The sequence below is a fragment of the Candoia aspera genome, chromosome 11 (assembly GCF_035149785.1).
Source record: "Candoia aspera isolate rCanAsp1 chromosome 11, rCanAsp1.hap2, whole genome shotgun sequence".
NCBI classification, from domain to species: Eukaryota; Metazoa; Chordata; class Lepidosauria; order Squamata; family Boidae; genus Candoia; species Candoia aspera.
This window is the reverse complement of record NC_086163.1, coordinates 18783656-18796062: the sequence shown is the minus strand read 5'-3', so window position 1 is coordinate 18796062 and position 12407 is coordinate 18783656. Positions and strand designations below refer to the sequence as shown.

General features: G+C 40.7%; 1 protein-coding gene across 1 annotated transcript in view; it reads right to left on the bottom strand.

The window, feature by feature from the left end:
* The window catches only part of NKD1 (NKD inhibitor of WNT signaling pathway 1), a 96839-nt gene that overhangs the window by 26957 nt on the left and 57475 nt on the right, over positions 1-12407 (bottom strand). The window contains exon 4 of the mRNA XM_063312993.1: positions 10872-10929. Coding sequence (XP_063169063.1) covers positions 10872-10929 — 58 coding nt within the window. The remainder of the gene's footprint in view (positions 1-10871; positions 10930-12407) is intronic.

Sequence of the window (12407 nt, the reverse complement as noted above, 5' to 3'; positions counted from 1 at the left end):
ATTTTCGGCTGAATGAGGATTACATCTTTGAAAATACATCCCATTTGCTTCTCCACAGAGTCTCTTTTCTCCTTTTCTTTGCTGCTAATTAGAAAGTATGTGCCTCAAACGCCACAGTACAATGTTTCTTTTCTATCTGAAACTGGAAATACAACAAAGGGTGGGTGGGGGAAGGGAAAGAAATATTACATTTCAAACGCTGTGAAATGGTACTCTTGCATTCAAGAAACTAATTGGTACAAGAATACTTACGGATATCTGTGGCTGAGGTCAGTTAATTAATAGCATCTATTTGTTACTAGAGAACAAGGGACAACAAAGGGTGAGTACAGAGAGGGATGGTTCCATTACTGTCAATAATCTGTATTCCGTATGGTTGAGTTGCCCCAAAGCAATAAGCCCACCAACTTTTGCAGAACGTTACATCCAGGATTAGTCAATTCAATGGAGCTGAATGGACCTTTCTCTCAAGGTTCGAGCAGGAGAAGAGTAGGAAAAACAATACTTCAGGCATACCACCATGGTGGCATATGGCAAAAGTATAGCAAGCTTTTGACAAATTGGCTCTTTGTGGACTAGCCTTGTTACACCTGGACACGAACGATCTTCTGAAATTCTCCAACTATATGGACTGTTCCTTTCAATTCCTCCAAGAAAGGAGAGCGTCTCCAATCATTTCCCGAGGGAAGGATGTCTCCATAAAGGTGACAGTATTGTTACTTCTGTCCTCTGGAGAAGTTAGCCTTGGGATTTAATGGGAATATAGGAAGTTGAGCAGGCTTGATTTTCCGTCACAACATCCTAAACCAAAATGTTATTTTCTTCTTTGTGCCTTAGCATGCTGTATGAACCCAACTGTGAGTTATTTTGTAAAGTGTGGCTACACATGGTTAAGCAAACTATGGCTTAGTGTGTTACATGAACATAGCCAATGTCGAACTATGGAAAAGAAACCACAATTAAGAATTATGCCTCTATAAGACATCTTGCAAGACTACTGTCTCTTTACTAATCTCCATGCTACCTAGACAAATATGGCTTACCAGCTCCCATAAGATCTACATACCTAATAACATACTATACTTCAACAACATGGAATATCTGTCTGTTTGAGCATTCTGTCAGATGATCGTAACTGACCAATCTCTGATCCCCAACTTTCTTAAGCTGAATAATTTATTTAACAGGACAGTTAGAAGAAGACAAGGGGATCATATAGACAAGATATAAAAAATTAATAGCTTTTTCTCTGCACCTATCGTTTATTGAACCAAAGATTTTAGGACACAATAGCCCATTTATTAACTTTAGAACTCATAAATATCTTTTCTTCTTTAAACACACACACAGACACACACACACACACAGGACAAGAAAATTGACAGATATTGCCAAAACATATGGCAGTTCTAAACTGCTATTAGTTAGCAATTATATCACTTCAATACTAGCCCAGGTACCTAACTTAATTCTTTGCACTAAATGGCTTGATGAATTTATATACCAGACAGTCATTTCTCTTTCTAATTAGTGGCCTGGCTGGTAACGTTTCATCAACAGCAGCAGTTAGATTAAATGCCATACTTGACCATCTTCACCCAACATACTTTGATGTTCATTTTTCCAAGCTGCAGAATACCTTTTGGATGAAGATCAGACAGCATTAAACAGAATTACTAATTAATTAAGCAAAGTTAAATTCTAAACACTGTTTGTTCTGTTAGCCAAAAGCCTCAACAGAACAGCCTTTTCCCATCTCTGCCAAGATCAAAGGATATCTATATTTTCCCCCTATCCTTCCCCTCCCCATTCATCCTCCTCCTTCCAGAGTTAGCAAGTTCAGTTGAGAACGGAAGAGAAGATGAAAATGTTTTCCTGCTATGTACAGAAAAGCCTTTTCAAAAAAACCCACATGGTTCCAAATTACTGTCTCATAAAAGAAGACACGCAGCTTGCGTTGGGTCTTATGAATTGTGCAGCAGATGACGATTAATGGTGCAAAGGACTCCCAGGTACGCAACAAAAACTCTGGGAGATCCGCAGATGGGGGGGCGTTTTTGTAGATCCTCCAATGGAGGTGCAAAACAGAAATAGGATATGGAACATTAGCTTGAGTAGCAGATGGTAAATGCCTTGAGACTGGAAGCTTTTTGAGAAGAGTCCCAGAAAAACACTCCCCAAAATAGGCAGGTTGAAAAAACGGGTGGACCAGGGCAAAACCTAAATTTAATTTAGTTCTGTAGGCATTTAAGCTTAAATTAGTGACAGTTAACATGGTTACTTCCCAGGTCTTTGGTAATCTTCCCTTGCAATCATCTTAAAAATTGGAAGTGCTACAGAAATGGCACTCGAGGATTTGGGGTGGGAGTGAGTTCCACACATATGTGGCCCTGGGGGAAACCTTTGGTTCCAGATATCTGTTTATGAAGATGTGCAATATGTAGCCTAGCTATGGACTGAAAGATCTCCTATAACAGAGGCAAAATCCCATTCATTTGTTTATTAATCAAATTGGTGTCCCACTACAATTACAGGACTCTCAGCGACTCACACAGTAAGACAACTTACTTAAAGACAGCTGTCAAGGGGCAGAATATAAAAGCAGCCAAACCTTGCAAGATCACCAAGTCACGTGAGATTTCAATGTATTTGCCCTATGACCTAGCAAGAATTTACCTTAGTTGCCCTGAAAATCTCAGAAGATTTTTTTTTTAAAGATTTTTCTTTCTATTTGGGTGGTCCTGAAGACACCATCAGGGGAGAAGTATTCTGAGTGACAGGGTGCCCACAACTACCATGTTGCCACCCCTGGCCTATGTTCTTTCTACAAGAAAAATATAAACGTCTAGAATACCTAAATGAATAGATGTACCTATCAGCAAATCAAAAGCTGGTTTTCACTGACTCAGTGAAACTGAATAGTCATGGGTGATGACAGAATGCAACAGTAATCCTGTTCCATCTTCCCATTGGTAGAAGTTGGAGGACAATAGGCTATCATCAATCACTACTATTCAGAGCCAACTTTTAAAGAGAAATAAATCCATCTTAATTAAATACTAGGCCCAATTGAGATGGCTCCAATTTAGCTCAATGAGGTGATCTGCATTGAGAGTCAATCATCTTTTGTCCAGTATTCTGAGGCACTCCCCCTCCCCCTTGTCTAGGGGGGTCCCAAAGAGCTACCAAAAGCTTCAGAGAAGTGCTACCAGTAGCTTCTTCTGGCCACTGAATGTGCTGGGAGGCACAATCAGAGCAATGCAGAGCAAACTCATGCAACAGCTTCCTACCATCCTTTAGAAATGACTGTTGGTGATGGGGGAAGCATGAAAAGAAAAAGGAAGCCACTCAAAGGAGGAGTCCAGAAGGTGACAGTGGTAACAATGGCACTGGCCAACAGGTCCTTAAAAAAACATCCGATTAAACCAGAGTAGTTCCATGTCTCCAAGAATTTCTGCAAGACTCTTCCTGCTTAATTTTTTCCAAGACGGCCCCTCATTTAATCAGTTCATTTACTAACAGAGAAATGACTCACACCAGCCTAGAAAAGAAACACAGCAGAGTCCATATTCAGCTCTGTGTGATTACAATAGTCTATCAGGGCATGAGGGGTGTATGGGATGTCCAGGAAGGGGTAGCCCCTCTGATGGAGGGGCCTGCCATACCCTTTCTAGGTCTGCTCATTCACCTTTGGTCCCCACCTGGCACTCAGCTTTCACCTGTGGCTCCACATAGCTGTAACATGCGCAGTGGCTACACCCTGGTAAACCATCTCAGCAGACGGGCCAAAACAGGTGAGAGTAGCCAATGGGTCTTCAACTCTCGGTGAGGTAGGGGATTTGTCTATCCCAGCATGTGAAGTCTGGCCCTGGCAGATGGAGCGGAGAAGACTGATCAATGGTCCAATGGTCAGGAAGGCAGACCCAGCAGGTGTTGTGGAGCGCTAAGAGCACAACAAGGCACTTAGACATCCTGGTCATCCACTGCAGCAGGAGAGGTCTCCAGCCGTAACGGTTCTCCGTGCTACTGGATTAAGGTCTCCTATGCTGAGAGTCTGCCCCTGTGCAACAGCTGTTCCACTTAAAGCTCCATCACACACAGGTTACTGTTCTGCAATTCATCTACAACTCATCTGCAAATCATCTCAGTCCAAACCTAATTCATTGACTACAACAATGGACTCCCAGTGCCCCCACTGTGCTAGACTCTGCGCTTCCAGACTGGGACTGCAGGGCCACCTCCATGTCCACAGATGAGCTGCACAACAGTGTGTCTTCTTCAAACCCGAAGGACTACCATACATTAGGGTATGAGCAATGAATTTCCTTGTGGCTTACCTGGGCCCATCACTCCTTTGCCTGTTTAGCCTGCCTGGCCCCATCCAGTGGCTCAAACTCCTACTGTTAACAAAAGGGGGACATGAAAAGTGCAATGGGGGAGGGAAATCTAACCCACCCCCCTGGAACAACACAAATTGCCTTTTTTCCCCCAGAGTTGCTCAGTGCCCATATGGGTTGGCAGCTGCAGTTTACTCTTACAACTCCTTTCTCTCACACAAACCCAAATTTTACATATTTATGTTTCCATCATCATGGTTTTTTATTTCATTTTGATTTTTGGAGGGAGGTTGTCTGGTGATCCCTTTAGGGTTGTTTTATTTTGAAGTTCCCAGGGAAAGCCTACACAACCCTAATTTAAATGAAGGTTGTGTGTAGGTAATATTAATAATGCAGACTTTGATCCCCAACCAATCTCTCGGCTAACTTAGATGTGTCACAAAAAAGCTGTGTTTCTCCCACATTGGCTGTGATAACAAGAGCTCTGAAAATGCCAAGATGATGGAATAATCATATCACCCTTTTCATCAAAATTGCTTCCCATGGGGAGAGCTGTCACTGTGATCCTCACATAGCTAATCATAAAGAAATAATGCTGTGGAGACCAATTCTGAATGTCCTTCTGGTTGCTGTGAGCCAACCATGCAATCTGTGTTCCTGCAAACAGTTTTAAACATATTGTCCTAGACTGGTCCTCCAGACATCTCCATCCCTTGGACATGTACCTTCTAAAAAATGCAGCCCAAATTTCACATATACTGTAGAAAATCTTATCATCATATTCATTGGGACTATACGATGTCCTTCACTCCTCACTCTTTCAATATATGCGCTGGACAACAAAACCACCTTGCTATTTTTGTATTTTGCTATTTGTCATCATGTAATTTGAAAAAAATATTGATGTGCTATCTCACTTTACACCAGTGAGACAGCAGGGCTGGCTGGGGAATTCTGGGAGTTGAAGTCCACACGTCTTAAAGTTGCTAAGTTGAGAAACACTGCTCTACACACAACCTGAAAATCATTAGCATTTATTTTTATATCATCATCATCATCATCATGTTTTCACTGTAATGAAGAATCATTGGTCATGCCAAGGGTGAAGGTAAGAAGTCTTACTGTTCTTTCTTAAACACCTGAAAAAAGTCTTCTCCAAGTGTGACCCATCTATGATCTCTTTGGCTATTCATTTTAAAAGAACCACTCTTTTGGAGCAAGCTAAAGTTCAGTCTACATTACGTACATACTTTAGGCTACATCATTTTCATAGATTGGAATGTTTCTTGCCTTCCTGGATCTTCCTTACTAAAACAAGATGGGGAAATCCTGATTATGTTCAGGATTTCAATGCCATCCCCCTTCTCTCACAAAAGTATGTTGAGGTAGTTAGGAAATATTTGGTCTAAACCAGTTTTCCTCAATCTGGATCTCTCCCCAGATGTGGGGGGCCAACTTCCAGAATCCCTACCAGCACTGTCAAGCCCATGTCATCAGACTGTGCACCTAAAGCAGGCCAGCTGGTTACCCGGTTGTCTATAATGAGAATTAATCCTTCAGGTTTACCTGATTGCTTTAAATTTACTATTTTCTTTTAACTCACAGACTAATAACGGTCCCATTAAAATGTGGGGGAGAGAAATACAGGAAAGAGAGAAGACTGACTCCAAATAAATGCCATTTAGTCTTTTTTTTTTTCCTCCATAGGAGAATAAAGCTGACTGGTGCAACTACTTTGAGGTCTGGATATGATTGAGATGAAACATCTGTTAAAGGAGAATGGAAAAAAAAACATTTTCCCCCCCACTAAAAATACGTCTCTATTTCCCACCCCTTTTCCTCAAACTTAAAACATGTGATGAAATCCCTGAAGCTACTTGAGAACTATAAAAGTCACCTCAGTATCTGAAGCGAGTCAGAAATTCCACCGTTCATGCTGAGCTTTTATGAAGAGCAGATTTTAAGGGGAAGGGGGGAGCTATAATCTGTCTAGGTAACAAAGGCTACCTTATTCTCTGCTGGCTGAGTAAAACTTGGGTTTTCTGCAGCTACCCTGAGAAAAGTAAAGTTGAAACACACAATAGGCCCCTGACAGCTTTGTGCTCTTCAGGCTAGGAGACCAAGCTGGCTGAAGTGATTTCCTTTTCTCCTCCTAGCCTCTTCTGCCCCACACTTGCTGTTAGTGTTATTTGTTACAGTTTTTCCAAGAACAATGGGGTTGTTCTGTCTGAAAACATTCAGCCCCCAACGGCTTCCAGAATTTAACCAGCCACACAAACAAACGTTATAAAAAGACAGCTTGCAAAGTCCCTCCATCAATTAATTCTTGCTATCTTCCTTCTGAGGAAGAAAGGAGTGTTCTATAAATGCACACTCATCTGCGCACATATTCCACCCTTTCATAGATACTTAGCTTAGATTTTAAAAAACTCACTGCCCCTCAGAACAGAGAAACTGCCAGGTTTCTGTTGTCATTCTCACAGAAACATAGAGATGGAAGAAGTGAGTTCCATTCCCTGCTTTGCTCAGGACTCCAAATTAAAGCATCCTTAACAGAGGACTTTCTACATATCCAGGAGAAAGGAATTCCATCACCTCCTTTGCTAACTGACCTCACTGTCAAACTACTCTGTTAGGAAGTTTCTTCTAACATAGCACCAGAATTTGCCTTTCTCTAACTTAAATCCACTCTCTGTGTCTCATACTCCAGAGAAGAGAAAATAGGTCTTGGCCTATTCCTATGTGACATCTCTTTCGTGGAAAGGCTGAGAAAGTGATGGGAGAAACATTAGACGTAAACAAGCAACAGATAAGAGAGGAGTTCATTAGTAGTTTATCTTTTAAATGTTAGCTCAGTCCATGCTGCAAAAGGCCCAGGAAAAGAGATTCAAAATGTGCAAAAAGACTCCACCTTAATGAGCTCACCAACCAATGAAGGATGGAGGTTCTTATCACAGTTTCCAAATTCTTCCATTGAAACGCCATAGTGAAGGCTATACTTCTAATTCTGAGAACGTAATCATTACGAAATTGATTTTAAAAGTGAGCCGGTCCATCATTAATCCCTACAAGAGCCTTAACTTCAGTATGTGGGATAAAAGAAGAGCACCACCACCCAAAAAATCCAGTTGTCCCAAAGGTGCTAGGATTTCCAAAGCTAAAAAATCAAACCAGGCACAAGTTAAATTAGGCAATGGTAGTCAGAGTGTTTCTATCTTCCTGCTGCACGATAAACAAAATAACTCAGCCGCAGCTGAGCCTCTTGTCAAATCTCAAAACTGAGTCAACAACCTGTTCTTGTGGCTTAGAGCTTTGATGTTGATTTTGTCCTTTCCACCATTTAAAAGAGAAGGACTCGTGCAACAGTCCTTTTACCAAATACAATCTTAATCCCAGAATCCAGAGCCTTTTGCTGTTGACCGGTTAAGCCAGTTAAGAAGAAAAGGATTTGATTAAGCTTTGCATTGCAACCCTAGAAATTAAATCCAGCATCTTTCCTGGGCTAAGCAGAGGGTTGTGGTTTTTTTTAATTCTTGGCTGCTGGTGCTTATTGCAGGTAGCTCCATAAAGTGTGGGAGGTAATAGTCCCAATACAAAACAAAATCACAGAATTCTACTGCTAATCTAATGGGTGCTTTGTCTGATCACTGTGGTTCAGCTATAATACATCTTCTCGGTGTTAGTAGGTCAGCAGATGCTCAAAAAGTCTGGGAAGCAACAAATCCAAAAATTACTTTGGGGTTGACCATCAGACAAGAAATACACAAGTTCATCAAGAGAGGCTACATTGTCCACTAATATCAGGGAAAGCCAGAACATCACAAAGGAAATCTCATAGATTATTGATTCACAAGAAAGAACTAATGTAATGTGTTATGCCGGTTTATTTGAATCGTTATTTGTTGAATAAGCTACTGTGGTTGTCAACTGGCCCATAAACTACAATGGCCAGATTCACACAGCACACCAAGCCAAAACTAAGAAATTGCATTATGGTCAGCAAGATATGTGAACCCAGGTTCCATGTTATGAAAATGTGCTCCCCACTTCCCTACAGCACAGCTATAAGGCCAACCTTTGATTTAGAAAACTAAGGCGGGTGGGCCACCACCAACACTTGGATAGCAAACCACTTGGGAAATCTAGAATTGCAAGCCAGACTGGGGTCAGAAAAAACAAACAAGCACCCTGTAAGACAATGGCAAGCTCCAATCTTCTGCAGTGTGCCCAAAAACCTGCTACACGGATGTGTCCTTGTAAGTCAGCAGGAATCAATCTTGACTTGAAGGTAACATCACTTCAAAGTGATTAAATCTTTCACTTTCCATTTCAACATGGACTAATGATAGCTGTCTTATCTATGGTTCAATGGAACAGGTCCGCTTCACATTGTAATTTATGAAGCCAGTTCATTTCAGGAAATCATCGTAACTAATCACAGGTTTGGGGTCCTGTTCACATTACACTGTAGTTAGCATTCAACTGCAATGACCTGAAAAGGAAGCAAACCTCACAACCTTCAAGGGATAGTGCTGTACAAGGTATCCATACAGTAAGAGCAGAGAAGGAAAAAAGGAAAACATGGCAAAGCATGTATCTCCCTATCTCACAACTACAGGAGAAATTAAGGGGGAAAGAAAAAGTCTTCCAAGATAAAACCGGAATCTGCTAGACGATCTTCTGTGTACATAAAGAAAGAGTATCAAATAAAGAGTATTCTAATGCATAAGAAATAGCATTACTGCTGCTAAAGATACATCCTGAAAGTTATGCTAGTCTTAACGGGAACTTTGTGGGCCAGGTTTCAAAAGGTGGCAATATTTTTCTTTTCGTCTATAGACGAAAATACCGATATACAGAGAAAATAGAAAAAAGTGAATGTTGAAATGCAAAGAAAAGAAAAGAAAAGGATACTACAAGAAGACTGCTGCATTTGAATTTTAAAAAAAGTGAAAAAAATAAAGAGTTAAAGGTCATCATATTGTCCAAGCCAATACAGTGATTTTAACCCATCAATCTGTCATTAGGCATTACATGAGTTTTTTAAAAAGGAAACATCCACTCTTGAAATGTTCTTTCAACTTTTTAAACTGATGTCTGCATATATAACTGATTTAACGTATTCTACGCTCCAGCCCTACAGTAAGACATCTCAGAGTAGCACACTCAGGTAAAATGCAAGAGAAAGACAAATGACTAAAATGCAATGACATAAAATTACAATAAATTAAAAACATTTGTTATTAAATGTCTACTTGGAAAGGGAGAGGCGGTGGGAAGAGCAACCACCTGTTGCGTTGACACAGCAAAAGCCTCGGTCAGTGTTTCTCAACCGTGGCAACTTTACAGTATGTGGACTTCAACTCCCAGAATTCCTCATCCAGCAATGCTGGCTGGGGAATTCTGGGAGTTGAAGTCCACACATCTTAAAGTTGCTGAGGTTGAGAAACACTGGCCTAGTAACGAAACAGGTTTTAGAAAGGCGCCTGAAAGGTAATGAAAACAGACACTTCTCAAAGATTAGGAAGACAGACCTTGCAGAAAGAGGACATGACTGCAGAGAAGCATGCTGTCTAATAAGCCAACTCAGATAATGAGCCACAGGATAGCATATAGAATGGGTCTGCTGAAGAAGGGGGAGTTGTCAAGATGCCTGGGGGGAAACTGAAGTTTGCAGATGAATAACAGAACAACCTAGGAACCAGAGTAGCCCTTTGAGTGAGATGGGCTGCAACTAAATTTGAAATATAAACAAACAAACAAGCAAACATTTCTGTTTCTTTCTCCCACCCCAACACAACTCAGAGAGCACTGATTATGCTCACCACCCACCCAAGGCAAGACAACTGGGAAAGAAAACAAAAGCAGGAAGAAGGAAGAATGGAACCCAAAGACTGAAGGGTGCAGCTACAGCCTTCGAGAGAGGGTCAGTGTGGTTGGGAAGGTAGACCTGACCCAGGAGAAGCCAGATTCTGGTCCTCTCCCATCAACGGGATCTCCACTAGTGATTTTGGGCCTGTCGCTCGCTCTCCGCCCAACCCACCTGAATGGGTGGCTGTTCTGGGAAACAGAGGAGAAGGGAGTTCTCTATATGCCGCCTTGCATAAAAAGCAGGATATAAATTTAACAAGTAATGAAATAAATAAGAAAGTTTTTAAAAAAGCAAACCAGGGAGAAGAGCAAAACGCACAGATTGAAAGATGAAGCTGGTGGCTTGCTTTCCAGAGACCAGAATTACCACAATGTTTTCTTAAAAGCTGCCCATGTTAACCACCAGGAGCCCATGGGAATTGGAGAGACAGAAAGACCAATACAAACAAATAACAATAAATAAATGGTTTTTAAAAAAATTATTAAGATTGAACAGGCTTGGAATCCATATTCAACCAGTACCATTGCAAGGTGGGACCAGACAACAACCAGGCTTTTTTCATTGCCTCTCTCCCCCAGCCATGTCCACAAATGTACATCTTCATGCTTTAAAAAAGATGTAAAAGACACAGTGATCATTTTTTAAAAAAAAAATAAAATCACCTTCGAGATGAAAATGTTCGTTCTCAAGCGCCTCCCTGAAAATTTCACCAGCTGCTTCCTGTGTTTAAAAAGAAAAAAAGGTGTCTGTTAGCATGTTATCTTAAGACACTGGTAAGCAATATTTTATTTGCTACCCACGTATCCCTAAGAACAGGACAAGCACAGAATAAAATGTCAGTGTTGTGTGCGTATACACACATACACAGAGACAAATATATATCTGATCAATTGAACAAACAAACCTCTTAGGGATTTTACTGCATATGCTGTCTTTATTCAGTGGTTTTCGTAAGCTGCCCAGAGTTGCATTGTTTGAGGTGAGCGGCCATAGAAATTTGCAAACATTTAAATAAATAAATATTTAACCCCACGTGCTACCATAATCTTTACTGTTTTGGGGTGCTAATTCTTCCAGCTTCATAAGGGACCTGCAAAAATTAAATTTGAATAATAAATAAATATAAATAAATAAATAAAGAAGCATTTTAAGGCCTTTTTGAACATCATGAGATCAGCCTCCACACGTAATTTGAGGGGAAGTCAATTCCAAAGAAGAAGAGCTAGATGGGAAATGGATTATCAAATTATGTAAACTGACTTTTCTTTTTTAACTAGAGGACAAGTAAATTTGTGCCAGAGGAGCAGGAGCAGCAGCACCACCACCACCACACTGAACATAATACAGTGGTCACCAGAAGCAGGGGAAAATGGTTTTGTTTTTGTTTTTTTTTGTATCAGAAAGATTAAGGTACAAAATATTTATTTGTAGGATTTATACCCCTCCATTCCCCCAGGAGCTCCCAGGCACCATAGTTGAGGAAGGAGGAGAAGACCAACTCCAACAGACTCCTTTCTCCTATTTTTTCCCCACAACAACCCTGTGAGGTAGATACGTGCCTGGCCCAAAGTCATCCAGTGGGTTTCCAAGGCTGAAGGGAGATTCAGCCTGGATCTCTACAGTCATAGCTATGAACCCCTACACCATGTTACAGTGAAACTGTAGTTTGAAAAATTAGTGGCTTTACAACCACATTTTGGCAATACAGTCCCAAAATGGAGCTGGGGTGACTTAAAATCAGCCCTAGAGTTTCTTTCCACAGCTTTACTGTACATTTTTATAAGACCATTATCTTTTAAAAATGCAGACAACTCATTTGCTCACTTTAAAATAACTACAGCATTGGTAATAGTGTTCAATATGGAGAGAGAGCTTCTATAGGGGGTAAGAATGTATTTTCCCTATCCCCCCTCCTTTTTTTTTACCATATGCTTCCCCCCGCCTTCCAGCCCTAGCTTATATTTATCATTCTCCATTCTCAACTCATTAGTTATTTGTTTAACTGGGCTCATAATTATTGACAATTCAGGCTTTGGTTCTTAAATTTCCTCTCCTCGGGCTAGTTATTATAATGAAAACTTCCAAATAGCTGTTTTGTTGATTTCTGCAACCGCATCAATACACTTATTAATAGCCTATTAACCAAATGTTCTTTTCTAAAACAGACCCTGCTCGTCTTTGTGCATTTCAGAGACACT